Genomic DNA, 18,546 nt, shown 5'->3' with positions numbered 1-18,546 from the left:
TGATGCCAGGGACATGGAGGGTTTGCTATAGCCCTCTTAGAGTGCTTCTTTTATATACTCCTTTATTGCTTACTGTTCAGCAACAGATGGGATAAATATGACTGTGACGGGGGGGGGGATACACCAGGCAGTAGCTCAATGGCACAGATGTGATGTGACACAAATAATGTGTTTGTAGGTGTTCCCAAGTATGTACATAAATGTACTTTTATCATTTTTCTGAATGTGTATTTTTTCATTAAATAAAAATCAAATAAAAAAGTAGCTTTGCCTGACACCTCTGTCTCAAAACATACTAGTACTGTATGTATAATTCTGAAGGATTTTTGAGTATGCATTGAATTTTATTTGAACAAACCTGCAGTGAACAAACCCAGTTTAAACACATGTATGTTTCTTATACTACTCTTCTGATATATCAGATCTTAAATTATTTTACACTGTGATAATGTAAGGGACATAAATGTAATGTTCATTTGCTTCATTAAAGATCTTTAATAATCTAGGGCAGGCAAGTCAGGTTTTATGTATTTTGAACTGTACATAATTGCATGTTATATATTAGGTTATTACTCCAGGGCTTGGCCACCAACAGTTATCTGTCTGAGCTGGAATTGGATATTAGCAGCTGTGAGGTATATTCGTACACACACACACACACACACACACACACACACACACACACACACACACACACACACACACACACACACACACACACACACACACACACACACACACACACACACACACACACAAAGTATTCTGCTGGCGTTTTGGTCAGGTTGATGGGATTCTACATGTTATTTATGTGCAGTTGAAATCCAGTGGAGCACAGGTCATTCAGGAGCACATCTTTGAAGCAAAGGCAATCTGCAGCCTGGATCTGTCTGACAATGGTACAGCCTCCATTTATCTCATTTTCTGTATAATCTTACATATCTTTTTTGCATGTTCATCACATTTTCATTCCTCTCTTACTAACTAATTTCAAGAAAGACATGGAGAAAGAGACCTACTTAATAAACTTTGTAAATATTACACATTTCACAAACCAATCAGGGCTTCAGCAGCTCTGCATGAAGTTTCTGGTGCTACATCTAAAGCGTTATTTATAGACACCTAATCTGTATCCGGAATTCCTTAGGCATAAACGATACATACCTAATAAACTTATTAAAAAATCTCAAATTATTAATTGGTTATTTATGTTAAAGAATGTTATTAATAGCTATTATGAATCATTCAGTAACAAAATGGAAATCCTTTACAGTATTTGAAGTATGAGGCAGAGAGCTGGCAATAAATTCAGACTAGACCAGACTAAATAACACTTTTTCTTGAGAGTGTGTGAAAGTCTGGGTTATTTCAGGAAGTGTGCATGACAAGTAATTAGGAGACTGTGATTAGTGAACATGTGACTGATCTTAGAATTCTGAGTTTGAGACAAACGCAGGTTCAGATGTGTCAGTGTTGCCATTAATAAAAGTCTGGACTTCACAGAGAGGCTTTACTCTAAGAATACAGAGACAGAGATTACTACCCACTTATTACTAAATAACTGATTTGTCTGGGAGCTAATGTTATATCAAGCCAAGCGTTTTTACTGCACACACACACACACACACATACACACACACACACACACACACACACACACACACACACACACACACACACACACACACACACACACACACACACACACACACACACACACACACACACACACATCCAAGGCCATCTGAGACAGTATAAATCCACAACTGAAGCATTTGACAGGATCAGAGCTGATGTTACTGAAGCACATAATTGTTGATACGTTCCCAGAAAATACATGACCTTTATGTGAAAATATAGTTTATAGCACTATTTGATGCTGATATAATAATGATGACGAAGATGATGATGAAGTTTATGTTGATATTGGTGCATGAAGCCCATTTCTTTGTCTATTTCTGTTTGATTCACAGGCTTTGAGAACGACATGGTGACTCTGGTGCTCTCCATCGGCCGTAGTCACTCAATACGACACCTAGCCCTCGGACGCAACTTTGCCATGAAGTCTAGGTAAGGTCTTGATGAAACATCTTCTGTAATGAGTGGAACATAGTAATCTTGTTGAACTACCTACTTGACACATTCTTCACTTAATCAGTGTTTCTATCCATGTATTCATCCTGTTCACTCCATCTTGCTATCCCATTCACCATTATCTTCCTCTCTTGGTGAACTATTTCTCAGAGCTCTGACAGATGTTCTGCACCGAATCGTACAGCTCATCCAGGAGGAGGAGTGTGTGAGTAATGAATCTTTTCACCACAAGACTTCATCACATACACCCCCATGCAGCCGTTATTATCTGTGGAATGGTAACAGCTTTGGAAAAGGAGATTCAGATTGTTTCTTAATGGTGCTGATTCATAATGTTGACTGTCCATAGCTGTAAGAATAATCACTGTTATTGAATCCCAACTAAGCTGTGTATAAAGGTCATAAGATCACTTATCTGTATTACCTGTACCTAATAACAGACAATAGAAGTAGAGTAACTTGTGTGCTTATGTAGGTGGTGCCATGTATTGTGTACAGCACTAGAATGGCTGTAGGAATCCTCAGGGATGCCAACCCCTCCTCCTTCCAGCAAGGCAGGAGTTTTAATCACCCACAATTTCTTTCCTCTGAGGCATACTGCCTTGTTAATTATCCATCTATCTTTAAGACCAACTGTGCTACAGCTGGCCTCGTCCTCTTTCTGTCTTTCTCTTCATTAATCATCTGTCAAATACCAAATGCAAGTCACATACATACAGAAACTGACCATTTAAACACCTTTTTGGGGCATTTTTGGCATTTTTTGAGAATATGGATCATTGTAAAGGTTCTTTTTGAAAAACACTAGTTTTGTGTACAATAGTTATGTAGTGAATTGAATAAGAATATTTGTTAAATAAAGCTGATGGGTCAGGCTGTATGAAACACCAGATTAACTGGTTTCTCTGTTCTGCCAGCCACTGGAATCTCTATCAGTGAGTGACTCTAAGCTGAAGACAGGCACCACCATCCTCATCAACAGCCTGGGCAGCAACTCCAGCCTCTCCAAAATTGATATCAGTGGAAACTGTATTGGAGACACTGGTGCTAAGATGCTAGCTAAAGCTTTGATTATCAACACCAAACTCAAGTAAACCTCGTATTTGTTTCCACTTTGTTGTATGTGCCCTAGCATAACTTCTAATTGTTACATTCCAATGTTATGAACTGTTATGGAATACTTATTTATTGCACTAATGCAGTGTTGTTTTCGTACACAGAACACTGGTCTGGGACAGAAACAATGTGACTGCCGCAGGTTTTATGGACGTGGCCAACGCTCTGGAGAGGTGTGTGCTTTGCGGTGTAACTGGAGGTGTACTGGAAGTTTATTTTGATTTTTGATTATTAAAATACAGCATTTGTGTGTTTGTGTGTGTGTGTGTGTGTGTGTGTGTGTGTGTGTGTGTGTGTGTGTGTGTGTGTGTGTGTGTGTGTGTTTAGAAACACCACACTACAGCACATGTCCATACCAATGAGTGATATGACTCACTCCTACCGAGCCAATCCGGAGAAGACTGAAGAGGCAATGAGGAAGGTTAGTAAAGGATACTCACTTGCTCTATACCATGAATATGAGTGGAGATGTCTAATTGTACTGTGTGTGTGTGTGTGTGTGTGTGTGTATGTGTGTGCGTGTGTGCAGATCCAGACGTGCTTACAGAGGAACAGTCAGAAGCTGTGTATTAAATCAGATCAAATGCTGAATCTTCAGCAGGGTCTGAAGACCAGCCGCTCAGAACAGGTTCAAATATCACAGTTCTTATTGAATTAAAATAATAGTTACATGGAATTTATCACGGAATAAAGTCCATATTCATCACTTCAACAACAGGCCCTGATTATTTCTATCTTCTAGCAGTTTTCTCCTTTTGGTTATAATTTTCCTTTAACTTAACACCAATTACAATTTATTTTCATGACCATAACCTGCATCATAAAGTAGAACAGATATTACAACAACAATATTACGGTCGGTCTGAAAGTCAATACACAAGATCAATTGGACTTCTCTTTGTGGCTAGACAAGACAGTGTGCCCGTGTAATTACACATAAAGTATACATGCAGCTGTAATGTAATGACTGCAGATTTATGCACTGTTGTACATCTTCTATAAATAATACAGTATGTGTGTATGTATGTGTATCTCTTCTTGTACCTACATACCAACTAAAACAGACTGTCTGTTAGTTTAAAATGAGACATCTGTATAACTCCTGTATATGCTACCTTGGTCCAATCTGCAATACTCGCATAGTGGAGTTAATAACATTCAGACACGACCAGAACAAAAAGACTAATTAGAAAAGCATGAGTTCATACAGATACAGTTACATTCATCCTGTCATTCGTGTAGTAACCTGAAACAAATCATTCTGTTTCCAGAACAGTCAAAACTGTCACATAATACAAAACACAGCCACAAGATTTACTGTCATTTATTATTGAACATCCAATTTAATTGCATGTATAGTTTATGTGTAACTACACAGGCATTGGCACTATTGTATGAGTTAATATCACTATCTTTAACGAAAAGACTGCTTGTTGGATTTAAATGTCTAAATGTGAGGATGCATGTGTTAAGGCCTTTAGACCATATCCTAGATAGAAACATAGCTAATAAACATATTCTGCTCTGCAAGAATTCTTTCTAACTATCTCTGCCTCTTTAGCTAGTGCAGAACTTCTGTCAGAGCCTTCAGGAGACCATGAGACCTCTGGCTTGCTACAACATCCAAGAAGTCCAGAGCGATATCCTGTCTGCAGAGGAAGCTCTCCAGCATGCCAGGACAGCCATTGTAGTATGATCCGACTATTACTCTACTCTATTTATCCAGATCCTGATATTATGTATATTAAAAATGGGACAATATGATGACTTAACTGAGTAATCTGTGGATATGTAACATGAGCCTTAATTCTTCAGTTTCTACCCAAAATCTATGAGTTGGGAAGGTCGCCATCTGCTGGTGTGATGGTGCAGCATATTTTGGATGATACAGCCAAAGCTATTACCAGTGAGCTGACTGAGGAAATCCAGGTACAGTGCAAAAGCTGCTTATCCCTTAAACATTACACTTGTTTGAACATTTATTTCATTTGCTGGAAATGTTGTAATGTGTTACATAGAAATAATGTCCTGTGTGTGAGAGATTGCTTTGTCCTGAGAGGTATGTCTGGTTGCAATGTCCTGGGCAGGAGCAGGCTCAGGCCATGCTGCAGTCTGCACAGTCCGCCTGCCCTCGGATTGTCCAGAGGACAAGTGTGAGCGAGCAACTGGCCAATCGTGTGTCCAACAAAACACGACAGGCTGTCCATTTTGTCCAGAGCATAGTACAACAAGCAGAGAGCAGCATTACAGAAAAGCTCAGGTAACACACACACACACACATACAGACAAAATGAATAATAATAAATAACATTCAAATGAATGAAAATATCTCCCACAATAACACGCATTAGATAATAAGACATTTATAAGCATTTTAATGAACTTTTCTAATTGTGAGCATGATTTATGGCTTCATCAGTTTAAAGTTTAGAAGTTCACTGATTCCTGATTCCAGTGCAGGAAATCAAGAGATGACAATCTGCCTTATTGTGGTGGAAAATTAATTTATTCCATACAGTTCTTTTGTTAGCTAGTATTTCAATGGTCAAACTTTAATTTGTGTTTTATTTTGTTTTTAAAACTGTGTGGAAAAATGTAAATGGTCACGATTTCATGAGTCACTTTAAAAAAATACTTATGGATTAATGATTTTAAATTAAGTGCAGAATTTCCACTTCAGGGAAACATTTAAGCTCAACAAAAAGTAAACAGGTAAATAACAGGTTTTTATTAAACACATGATGTAGAAATGCATACATGTAGAAGGTTCATTTATTGTAGTAAGTGGGACATTATATAAATATATAAAACTATACAAGGACATAATCACTGTTGTGGGGTTGTGTTGGGGAAAGATTGTATGTATAATCCTCAACCCCAGTGTATTGTGCATTGCTTTTATTATAACATATAGTATTAAACCTAGGCTTCATGTAATTTAACCTAGTTTCATTATCGTGCAGCTTCAAGGCCTTGAAGAACCCCAGCACTTTTGTAAATATGCATTGTGCTTGCTGCCTCTGTTTGAAATAACTGCCATCCTGTTATGTTTCTCATCTCGGTTTTGCTCTGAGTAATAAATTTTATCTGTTCATGTTGTCTTTCTTTAACTCTCCATCTATTCTCCACCCCTTCTTTCCTCTCTCAGTGAACTGAAACTGTCAGTCAGCGTCTCTCTGGTGGAGAGTATCATCGAGGAAGTTCTGCAGGATTTGTCAGTGGCGCAGCAAAAACTGGTGCGTTTAAATTTGAGAATGCAGGCCTCAAATTCTGGAAGTGTGTGCAGGCATGTATATGTGTGTGATGTGTCTAATCTAATCTTGTTTATTTCAGGATAAGCATTTAAAAGAGTACTCCCAACCCGTTAACAGCAAAACCAATGTCCCACAGCTAAGAGTGGTGGAGCAAGTGTTCCCTACTGATGAGGTCAGTTAGAGGACACAGAATTCACATCTCTTCAACACACATTGAACATCACAGTCTGCAAAATCATATCTGCTGATTGTGACTGGTAGTGTCATTAAACATGCTGTAAAGGTCTAAAAGAAAAGCAATATATCTATATTGGCTTATGGTTAAGGAATATTACTGACTAGCAATATGAAATATTAAAAAAAAAAACAGATCAGATTGATATAATGATGCACTTAAATTATGTTTATCTGTAATAAACATATGAATAATGAAAAAAACACTCCCTTGTGTTATTGACTATACTGCCATGCAAATGATTGCTTCTGCTTAAATTTTTCTGCCTGAAAACTGTTCCTCATGCACAGCTTTGGGACTAATCTGCACCGTATCTGCCTATTTGAATGAACTCATGAAGCATGACAAATTTTAGTGGACATGTGCTTAAAGAACAGGGGGATTTATTTTTATTTTATTATAGACTTTTAGTTACTTCTTAAAAAGGGAAATTGTGATTGACACTTAAAAAAATAAATGAAACATATACCCTACATAATCCAAATAAATACTCTGGAATGTGACATAAGACATTCATTCCTGCATTCATTTAAAGTATTCAAATAACTAGTACTGTTTTGCCATGATGAAAATTTTGTACAAAGCTCATTGGTTTTGTCTTGTCTTCAGTATGTTCCTGTTATCTGGAGGAACAGTTTCTGCACCCGAAGCATCCGTCCTGCACCATCTGTCAAAAGTAGGTCCCTTACATCCTTGAATGTATATAATATATAGATGATGATGAAGTTTTCCCTTACTTTTTTAAGCGGTATTGAGTATTTAGTTCAATTGACCTATTCTTTCATATCATTGAATTACAAATATAACACTGAAACTTTCTACTAACAAACATTCTGTTTGATCATTTATTTTAAAACACTAAAACTCAAAATCAATTATTCAAAGATGGCATTGGATTAATGCTGAGAAATATTTTTCAGAAAGATAAGAAACTTTAAAAACTTGCTTGTGTAAGTATCCAGCTTTACACTCTTGCTCCGGGTTGTTTAGGTTGTTTGAGCGATGCTTGTGGAAAGCAATTTGTGAATCTGAGATCAGGACTTTGACTGGGTCACTGTAGGATCAATTTAACTTTTTGTTCTTAAGCCAGACTAATGTTGCTTTTCGCTTGGGATTATTGTCTCGCTGAAAGTTGAAGTTCCTCCCAAGCTCCAGTCTTTTTTAGCAGGTTAGCATTACTTCCCTATATTTTCCCTATACAAGTATCCCCTTAGCATGATGCTGCCTCCACCATCTTCACTGTGGGGAAGGTTTTATCTTAAGGCATGGGAAGTTATAGGTTTGTGCCACACTTTGAGTTTTGGTCAAAAATCTCTATCTCGGGCTCATCTGACCACTAAACCTTTTCCACATCGCCGTTGGGTTACTCTTATGCGTTCTGTTAAATGCCAGACATGCTTTCAGGTGATACTTTTTGAGTAAAGCTTTCTTGTTTGGCTTGTACCGTAATGTACCAAATTTACAAATGTAATATGAGAGAATTGGTTAAGGGTCTGAAATTTTTTAAATGTCTGTTTGGAACTTTCTTGATCCATGTCAGAAGTCTGCTCTTGTGATGTCAGACATTGCATGTTACAGATCGGTTGTTACAAATCCTCAGTGAAGCTATTAGCTGTAGGTTTTCATGTGGGATGTGCCTTATAAACTGTTGTGGGACAGGGTAAATCTGCAGCTGCTCTTAATCTAAGTACAGTCTTAGTGAAAATTTAATAATAGAGAGTTCAAATCCCATTGGTGAGTGATCTGATGTGCCTAAGCTTGTTCGTGTTCTCACAATTTCTCAGCGTTATTGACAGAACAATTGTGTCAGTGTGACATTTATACACACTGGCTACTGAAATGACCGGCTGTTTATTTGCTTTATAGGCAAATAATCAATTATATCAAGTATGTGGAATACTCAAAAGTATTTCCTTATGTTTAAGTATGTGTATGAGTGAATACATTTTATTGTTTGTACTGCATGTGTATAGGTTAAATAACAATTAGCCTCTTTTTCAAACTGGATATGAATGGTTTCTAAATTATTAATTTGTTCATACAATAGCATTTACAAAAGAAATATGGTAATTAAAGGTGTTTGTGTAGATTTTACACATAAGTTTCAATAATGTAAACCTGAAAGGAAGTGGTGGCTCAATGCTTAAAGCCACAGACTATTTAATTAGACAGGTATGAATTTTTCATTTTTAATGACATTGTTATGTTCTACACATTTACATGCTCAAATACATTAAAAGTCAGCCAAATGAGCAAATGTTAGGCTACAGTACATTGAATAAAAATTTGTGAGCTTTCATGAAGTTTTTAAATCAGATTTGCACATAATTGTGAATAAAATCTGCATTATCATTATTGCATTACTTTCTAATTACCGTAACTTCATTAAGAGATTGATTTATGTTCCCCATCATATGTGAATAGAGTATCCCTTTATTATTGTCAAGGGATTTCCTCTACTTATCTGCACAGGTTGAAAAATGGAGGGCAAACTGTGTAGAATGGGTTGTACTGTATGCTTGTGAATAAAATATCAGCCGTGGAGTGAGTGCTTTCTGTGGCTAACAGAAATCGTTTTGATCACAGCTCACTGAGTCTCTCATTGGGAATAAGGGAGGGAGAACGAAGGGACGGCTAGCTTACAAACAGGAGAGTCCTTCCTCTCTCTTGTCCACTTTGCTTTTTTTTTTTGCAATTTTTTCCATCTACATTTATCCTCTGCTGCATCACCATGCCAATTTGGTAATCATTTCCTTTTTCTGATAAACCTTGTCTGTTTACAGCTCCCACCTCCAACACACATCCCCTCTGTCCTGTTTACTTCATACCCTCTTTGGATTAACACATTACAGGACTGGATTCATACATATGCCTCCCTCACTATCTCTCTGTTTTTGCTTCCTCTCCCCTCCCTGTATCTCTCTCTCTGCATCTCTGTGTCTTTTTCTCCCTCTCTCACTCTCTCTGCAGGTCTGCTGGAGACGGAAGGCGAGCAGCAGGCACGAGCGAGTGCGCAGTCCCAGCAGGAGATGGAGGGAGACAGAGAGTCAGGAGGAGGAGAAGGAGGAGGGGGAGGGATGTTGTCATTGGCGATGGGCCTGTCGGTCACAACAGGCCACACCCAGCTGGGGAGGGAGGTGGAGTTTGGTGGCTGTGGCGCTGGTCCTGTGGCTGCTCGTAGCAGCAGAGAGCCGCGGCGTCCTGAGCCCTCACCTCCTCAGCCCCCTATGGACCTGCCCAGCGAAGGCCACACGCTGAGGCACTACACCCGCACCAGGCCCCGACCCAATCGCCACCACAGGCAGCCACCCAGCAAGCCGCAGGTACAGGGGGATAATGGGGTGCATGAGTGCAGAAAAAAGACAGCAAGAGCAGGGAAGGGGGGGCAGAGAGGTTCGGCTGCAAGCAATGGAAGCTGACTGAGAGGGATGGAGAGAATGGAGAAGGGAGATCGGAATGAGATGGAGGCAGGAGTGGGATGAAGTGAGATGGGGGAGGATAGAAGACTAGAGAAGGGGGAGGGATAGAGAGAGGGAGATGGCGGCACTCAGGTTGTTGCAAGCAGCCACCGCAGCAGCAACCAAGGCTGCATGTGAGTGCATGTCTGTATAGATCATGCAGCAGCTCCAGGCTCTCTCTGTCTGTAATTCCTTCCCCTTATTTTCCTAATGTTTTTTTTATTTGCTTCATAATAATGCTATAACATGGGGGGAGAGAAAATTTGGATGAATAGAAATGTAGAGAAAGAGAGAAAAAGGGCTGTGGTGGTTAGAGACATTTTGGGTGTGTGTATTTTTCATTGCCATTTTTAAGGTGCTGTGTGTGATTCCCAGCTGGGTGATGTGTGTGTGTGTGTGTGTGTGTGTGTGTGTGTGTGTGTGTGTGTGTGTGTGTGTGTGTGTGTGTGTGTGTGTGTGTGTGTGTGTGTGTGTGTGTGTGTGTGTGTGTGTGTGTGTGTGTGTGTGTGCGCGTACTGTCAGAACAGGGAATGGTCTCTCTTCAGTCATTCCAGTTGGGTCCACTTGGTGTTACTGCTGTATTGTCTTAATTATTAATGTTCCCACATCAAGGAGGTTTTTCTCTCTCTATCTCTTTGCCTGTCCCTTTCTGTCTTTTGCGCTGCCTTTGATATTCTCTGTCATCTCTCTGTCATTAAGAATGGTGGATCTGTATATTGACGTAATTCACAGAAATAGTGTCACAGTGTTGGTTCTGAATCTGCACCCGTCTTTGTGGATGTGTGTGATGGTTTGTGAGTGTGTGTAAATAGGCTGTTATCAAGAGCACTATGATATTTGGCCAAGAGAGTAAATAAATGACTGAATAAATAAATAGCATTTTTAATATTTATTGTATATATTTATGATCTGTGCATACGCCCCTTGGTTTGAATAACCTGGTTAAAAAATGCTCCATATATGGTACTGTGTGTGGTGTGACTGTGTGGGGAGGCGTGTTTGGACGAGTGTGTGTTGAGCCGAGTTTGAGCTACCAGTCAGTCGAACAGTAAAATGCAGTCAGTGCACTGTTTTAAGACCCTACCAAGTTTATTACCGTGATTCCTCTGACTATCAGAGCAGTGATTACACAAAAATGAAGGATTTTACTGGAAGTGGAACAGATGAGCCATCCATTATTCTGGCAATACTTTTAACAGTACACACTTGTCTATGTGTGTATACATGTGTGTGAGAGTTGTTCTCTTCCTGTGTATTATCTGTCTTTTCCACTGATGGCTGTATTTCCTGGTTGGTGACTGATCAAATGGTTGCCATAGTAATAGGTGCCGGTCTGATAGCAATGCTAAGTGTAGGAACACTCTCTACCTCTCTCTCTCTCTCTCTCTCTCTCTCTCTCTCTCTCTCTCTCTCTCTCTAACACACACACACACACACACAAACACCCCTTTGGTTGCTTCAGTGCTGTAAGAGTCATAGGCACGATATGCAAAATAATACTGTATATGAGCATGCTGTGTGTGCGTGCATCTGTGTGCGTGCATGTGTGTGTCTGTGTGTGTGCGTGCGTGTGTGTGTGTGTGTGTGTGTGTGTGTGTGTGTGTGTGTGTGTGTGTGTGTGTGTGTGTGTGTGTGTGTGTGTGTGATTGTGTATTCACATGCTCTAGCACATATTCATATATCCAATAGTGGGGATGTATTTGCCTTTGTGCTACATATCAATCAATTTGTCTTAACAATAACACCATAGAGCTAATAACAAATTGTCATGGCTACCTGTTGGTATGTTTAGTTTATAGGCTGTACATAGTACATTGTTACTGTACTGTATACCACCAGAGTGTGTGACTGGTAGCTGCAGTGTTGTTGCTGCTTCCTCTCAGCCAGTGTCGTGAGTTGGGAGATTTCCATTGCTGTGTTGTCATGGATACCTGTGGGTGTACATGTAGAGCTCGGTTTGTCACGCTGAACTCTATGTGTGTATTTTCAAGAAAATATTAATCTTTTCTTGCACATCTTTTTTTTGTTGATGTGTTTGTATGTATCACTGGGTTCAGTGTGCAGTCAGGCTGACTGGCTTTGTTAGATCAGAGTCTCTGGAGAGGTTGTCTCTTCTCCCCTGGTTCAGTTCAGATATAGAAGGAAGCATGGAAACACTGTCACCTCTGCCTTAGACCACAGGAATATGTGAGAGAGTGTATTTACTGGGTAGAAGTGACAGCTAGCCCTGGTGTTATATCTAATATTTATCAACAGCTCAACAATGTCATTGTAATGGTTGAGCAATACATTATATAATCATCAATGTCAAAATAAGAATGATGTGAGGCAAAATATTATACACACCACACACCACACACTTAAAGGCAGACAGGCATCAGAATTCATTAATGCTGTTTCATTTGTGAACGAATCGGTGTATTTGAACGATTCGTTTACGTGAATGGGATGGGAATCGTCTGTCATGAACGAAATGAACAAACCAGACACCATTCATTCAGTTCAGATGTGATTCTGACTGCACACACGTAATAATTTATGGACATGTAATGACTGATGATGACCTTACACAATAAACATGACTGAAAGTACTGCAAATGTTGTTCAGTTGACAAATTCTTGGTAAATATAACAGATCTGCTGCTGTCTGTTGAGGTGAAAACCTCATAATAAAAACACCATTATACACCAAGTCTCTGTACATTTGTAGACTTGTATATATTTATAGCGACAACAAGGTTCACCGAACAAATCAGTGAATGAATCCGAACTAATCTTTTTGGTGAATCTTTTTAGTTTTACTTTCTCAACCAAACGCATTAAAAAAACAAAAAAACAGAAAGCTAGAATAAATAATCCTTGTTGTTCACATTCATTACACCTGCTGCTGTATATCACATGAGGCTTCTCGATCACAGCTAATGAGGTGTTACTGAAAAATTTTCAGTTTTCTGTAGAGCAAAGATTAAACCTCTGAAACTCACAGGGGCTTAAGTTTGCGAACACAGTTATACCTGATGCCCTTAACTAGTGATCCACAAGTGAGTGAGTGTCCATAATGTGTGACATTTGGGGAGTGGGAATAAAGACAGTGTCTCAGGGGGAGAGTATAATATAGTATGGAGAAGGGGTGATGGTTTAGGTTTGTGTGGCTTAAATAATGTGTGTCACTTTTGTCTCTTAGCTTCTTTAGATATGGGGTCAGAATTGTTTCGTTATTCTGAATAAATACACTATGATCCACAAATAAATATAAAGAGTTTCACAAATATTTTTACAAATTTCACAAAAAGAAATGAAATTCACAAATAAATAAAATGGGATTTGCAAATAAAAAAATATTTATAAATATTAGATGTCTTCAGTAAATAGCTCCTTACACCTGTTTTAGTAGTCTCAGTCTGCGTAAACCTATCTATCTCTTGCCATCTTGCTATATTCCCAGCTCAGCATTCTTCGCTCTCTCACACACATACACACCTCTTGTCTTTCACGTTACTGCATGCACAGGTTCATTTTCAGTCACGACTAAATTTCCTCACTAACACCCTCACACCCCACATCCTAAATTATAAACTTGTCACTAAACCTGATCAGTTAAGTGTCTTAAGCAGCTGCATGATCCCTTGCTTCTAGCAGACAATTACAGTGGAATTTGTGTTGACTTGACATGGCGTCCCCTTGGTGGTGGTGATATCGGTTTCTTACAGAGACATGAGAGTATGTAAAATATAACTGCAGGTTAAACTGTGAAAGTCTATTTAGAATTTGAAGATTTGAAAGGGTTGGCTGATGAATGCACCAGGCCTAAAGTGCAAAACCAGCTTGTTCCATGCCTTTTCCATGCCTCCCAATTTCACCAGCATGAGTTTATAGCATAGCATATTAATAGCATAGACAACACCAGAAGAACTGAAAGGTGTGCGGAATTCTAGCCTCTGTCCTTCAAAAGTCCTACATAAACGCTGAAGCTGCTTCAGGTTGTTTCATAATTGAGGCTAAATCTGTCTTTCAATGAATGTGCAGAACTCTGCTCTGAGAAAAGTGAAACCATGATAACAACAAAAAAAGAACACAATGTTCACTTCCATCGTCTCACTGTTTTACAATCTTCCCCACAAAATATACAACGGTACACAGCTTTGAAATTTCCCATCCTCAGGCCTTAACTCCTGCCAAATGAATAGAGCAGGTCTCGCTTGTTACAGTCACAGCAACATCTCAAATCGGAGGTTGAAATGATTATTGTAAGTTAAAGACTACAGCTGGTCTCAGGTTATTATAAATATATTGTTCACCAGATAAGCTCCTGACTTCTGTTTTTGATTATTGTTACTTATACGCTTTGTAGACTCTTTATGTCTAAATGGAATATGGGTGTGTGCACTGTGCATTTCTGGTGTGTGAGACTGCATTAATTATGTGGGGAAACACCTTGGCACCGTGTCTTCTTTTTCTGAAGATGCAGTGGAGTGATGAAGATCTGTGCCTTCTGATTGGCCAATAGGCAATAAATGCTTTATAATCCATTTCTCATGTGGCTTGTAGTGCTGCATTTACATACGGTTGCTTTTGCTATGCCTCTCTCTCTCTCTCTCTTTCTCTCTCTCTCTCTCTCTCTCTCTCTCTCTCTCTCTCTCTCTCTCTCTCTCTCTCTCTCTCTCTCTCTCTCTCTCTCTCTCTCTCTCTCTCTCTCTCTCTCCAGCCTGCAGTGCTTACTCTGCCCTGATGTACCTGTGTATTCCTGGTGTATCGTGTGTTCATGTATATATGTGCTCATACATGGCTAAATACATACAATTTATACATATCAACTAAATATAGCTTGCAATATTTGGAATATTATAGACACTGTATACATGATATAAGAAGTTAAATCCTACACTGTGGTGAAGTCTTACTTTTTGGTGAACACCATCTCTCTTTGTATTCTTACTGTCTATATTGAACAAGATGACACAACCTCCACACTTTACATTAGTTATGAAATTGACAGTTCCATTTACATGCTTTGTGGGCATTTATCAAAAATGATTTTAAAACACTATAATGATTGCCACACAGATTGCTATTTTGAGACCCGAGTGTATACTTATGATAGCAGTGATATGTCGGCTTCTAAATATACACTGAAACTGTCCAGCCTGTAAAAACAGAAAAACTTCTCAAGAGCCATCAGCAGGTCCATCTTTACTCTTCTTAACAAATAAAAAAACAGGTTTTAGTATTTAAAAACATTACTATTGTATCGCTATATTAAACATTAGTGAGCATTCTTCATTCATTCATTACTGCTTCAATGTGGCAGATCTGGGAGGACTGGGATTGTGGTGGAAATACATTCTGGATAGGATGACAGTCCGTGGCATGCACATTATGTTTTGGTGAGGTGGGAGGAAACCAGGGAACCCTGAAGAAACCATGCTAACATAGGACCTTTTAGAACTGGTGGAAGGAAACCAGATATCCTGCAGGAAACCCATACAAGCACAATACAGAGCACAGACATTAATCTGAGCTCAGGATTGAGCCCTGGACCCTCGAGCACAGTGCCTTCCAAATAATTAGCTCAACTGATAATAATTTTATTCTACAATGTGCTCAAAACTATAATTTTAGCAATCCTATAATTATATTAGTTTTTTTTTTTTTTAAGTTTTTACTACAGTGAGTAGTAAAACAAATTACTTCCAACAAGATGATTTGCTTTTTTGTTATGTAAGGACTTATTTGCTATGTAAGGATCAAGTTCAGATTAATTGAGGAATCAATATCTGCTCCTTTCTGTTATTAAATTTTTTCCATGTCTATAAGACACAGAGAGTAATCACCATTGTTGAGCAGGCATACGCCCATTCTGTGTGCCAGTGTGCTACATATGGGTGTATTTTAGGGGTCTAATTGCTTTAGGAGGAGGGGGAACAGAGACAGAGACAGACTAGAGCTGGGTTTGGTTCTCTCTTGGGACAAGAGAGACAGATGTGCCAGTGTAAAAGCCAATAGAAAATCAGCCTTGCATATATATATAATTATAAATTTGTTGCATATATGTGTATGTTTGTGTAGGTGAGTATGGGTGCACATGTGAAAAGTGTATATCTTTATACAGATATGATATAAAGAGAGAGAGTGTGATATGTGTATTTGGAGCAGTGCACACGGACAGTTGAAACTTTGCTGCTGAGAGCTTATTTTCTTAATTATTTGAAGAAATCAACATGTTTTCACAGTGTTTCACCCTTGAATAGTCTGTTAGTCCTGGAAAGTGACCTTGTCTTATCCTGTGTATGTGTGTTTGTTAATTTCTGTATGGGTGTAGGAGCAGGCAGCTGAGAGTGAGAATGATGCCAATGAGAACATGGGGAGAGTGGATGAGGGAGTAGAGGAGTTCTTTACCAAGAGGATCATCCCTGATGACCCCCTGTGAGTATATACCTACATTGATGTAAATGTCACATGCACAATAAACATAACATTCAGTTCCCCATTCATCGTGTTTATCCTCTGCTGACTTTTAGAAAGCACCAGAGGGAGGAGCCCCTCAATAAAGCACAGCCTGCAGAGTCTACCTGTGGCACAACTTCCCTTCTGACCACCACATCAGCAACCTCCACGCCCACCACTGCCCCCGCAAAAAACATAAAGAAGAAGTTTGGTGACTTTTTCGCCTTCAAGAAGGTCCGTGCAGGTCGAGGGGCCAAAAGCGAGGGTGCACCAGAAGGAAAGGTCAAAAAGACTTCAATAGCAGACCTCATCCGGCCACTTCGTGAAGCTGCACGCGCCGAGAAAGAGCGTGAGAAGGAAAAGGAGAGAGACAAGGAAAAGGAGAGAGAGAAAGAAAAAGAAAAGGAGAAGGAGAAAGTAGAAGAGGAGATTATCCACAAGGCACCCAGCACTACTCCCACCATCACAGATTCATCCCCCACAGGACCAACTGTAGATGGCAAAATGGCACCCTCATCCCTCTTCATGCCACTTTCTGCCCCATTAGCTGCCCCTGCCTCCACCCCCAGCCCTTTGGCCTCCTCGCCTGCCAAAACTGAGGGAGCCCCAACATTGCTCCCTGTTGCACCTCCAACCCCAACCAAAACTCCCAGTCCAGTAACTACTCTGCCCATGGATGGAGAGAAGAGCCGGACCCTAGAAAAGAGCCGAACCCCTGATGGGGAGAGGAGACCCAAGGCTACACGCCGCTCACTTCGAGAGGGCAAGTCTCAGTCACTTATCTTGCTTACAGGGCTGGAGCCAGGGCAAGACTCTGCAGCTACACAAGCTAAAGTAAGTAAACACTGTTGTTGTACTTAATTTCAAGGCAAGTGAAGGCAGAGGAGTTTCATTATTTTTTCAAATGCCTCTGAATCACCTCAGCTGTGGTAGTATTTTTCTGAGGTATAAACGGCTGTCAGTCAGGGTCATCATAGGTTACCAATGTTGACTAAGGACCAAGGATGGTCTTGCAGGGCATCACCCTTGAGGGGGTCCACACTCAATATATGCTGTGTGAAACTTATGAGGTGATATTCTGCAATTAGCAAAAAAAAAAAAAAAAGCCTCAGAAAATACAGAGGGGATCTATAAACTAAAACATGGAATATCTCTCAGATTGCATCCAAGATATTATTGCACCATTCATTATTATCAGTAATCATGAGCTGACTTCATGAGTTATTTGAATAACATTAAATTTGATTTAAATTATTGGTCTCTTTAGGGCTTAAAGTTTAATAGTATTACATTATATGCCTGGCAATAAGGGATTGCCTCAAAGAATTGAGTCAGTTGAAGTGGTTTGAACACCTTACAAGGATACCCCTTTTTCAGCTCCCTCTAGAGCTGTATCAGGCATGTCCCTCTGGACTAACACGATAGGGGTCCTGCTGAAGAGATTATAAATCAGACTTGGCTTGGACACCTCTGGGTATCTTCCAGGAGGAGTTGTAAACTGTGGGTGAGAAGGTGAGCTGACCTTCTCAGCCACAAGGAAGAAGTAAATGAAAGGTCCATAATCCTTGTCTGAATGATCTGTCAACTCAGCAACCACAGGCAAATTAGCGCACCTACTACATCACTCGTTGGGATTCTGCAGTACAGGAATCTTCTCAACACATTTGAGGTGTCAGTTTCACATAGTTAGAGAAACAATGCCTTATAAACAGCTACAGCATGTCCTATGCTTTCAGTGGCAAAGCGGAAATGATATTAAGCTCTACCAGCCACTGGTCAGCACTTGACACATTTATGGTGCGTCTATCTGTTTGCACTGTCTCTGGCGCTGATTATAAACACTATGTTAAAAGTATACACTTTATTTTTGAACAAGGAATAAATTTGGCTACATATGTTGTGAGAATATCATAAGCCTGACAGGAGTTGGCTCAATAATTACTAT

General features: G+C 39.6%; 1 protein-coding gene across 3 annotated transcripts in view; it reads left to right on the top strand.

Annotated features, from left to right (window-relative positions):
- The window catches only part of carmil2 (capping protein regulator and myosin 1 linker 2), a 47,813-nt gene that overhangs the window by 15,757 nt on the left and 13,510 nt on the right, over window positions 1–18,546 (top strand). For all 3 annotated transcript variants that reach the window (XM_047822157.1, XM_027161346.2, XM_027161347.2), the window contains exons 17-33: window positions 566–635; window positions 818–899; window positions 1,974–2,070; window positions 2,245–2,299; window positions 3,012–3,184; window positions 3,315–3,383; window positions 3,538–3,631; window positions 3,740–3,838; window positions 4,772–4,900; window positions 5,026–5,139; window positions 5,298–5,470; window positions 6,359–6,446; window positions 6,544–6,636; window positions 7,309–7,375; window positions 9,670–10,022; window positions 16,477–16,580; window positions 16,676–17,435. In XM_047822157.1, the coding sequence (XP_047678113.1) occupies window positions 566–635; window positions 818–899; window positions 1,974–2,070; window positions 2,245–2,299; window positions 3,012–3,184; window positions 3,315–3,383; window positions 3,538–3,631; window positions 3,740–3,838; window positions 4,772–4,900; window positions 5,026–5,139; window positions 5,298–5,470; window positions 6,359–6,446; window positions 6,544–6,636; window positions 7,309–7,375; window positions 9,670–10,022; window positions 16,477–16,580; window positions 16,676–17,435 (2,620 nt within the window). The remainder of the gene's footprint in view (window positions 1–565; window positions 636–817; window positions 900–1,973; window positions 2,071–2,244; window positions 2,300–3,011; window positions 3,185–3,314; window positions 3,384–3,537; window positions 3,632–3,739; window positions 3,839–4,771; window positions 4,901–5,025; window positions 5,140–5,297; window positions 5,471–6,358; window positions 6,447–6,543; window positions 6,637–7,308; window positions 7,376–9,669; window positions 10,023–16,476; window positions 16,581–16,675; window positions 17,436–18,546) is intronic.

Source organism: Tachysurus fulvidraco, chromosome 13 (assembly GCF_022655615.1).
Source record: "Tachysurus fulvidraco isolate hzauxx_2018 chromosome 13, HZAU_PFXX_2.0, whole genome shotgun sequence".
Taxonomy (NCBI): Eukaryota; Metazoa; Chordata; class Actinopteri; order Siluriformes; family Bagridae; genus Tachysurus; species Tachysurus fulvidraco.
Note: the sequence above shows the minus strand (reverse complement) of the source record. Positions and strands in the feature narration are given on the sequence as shown.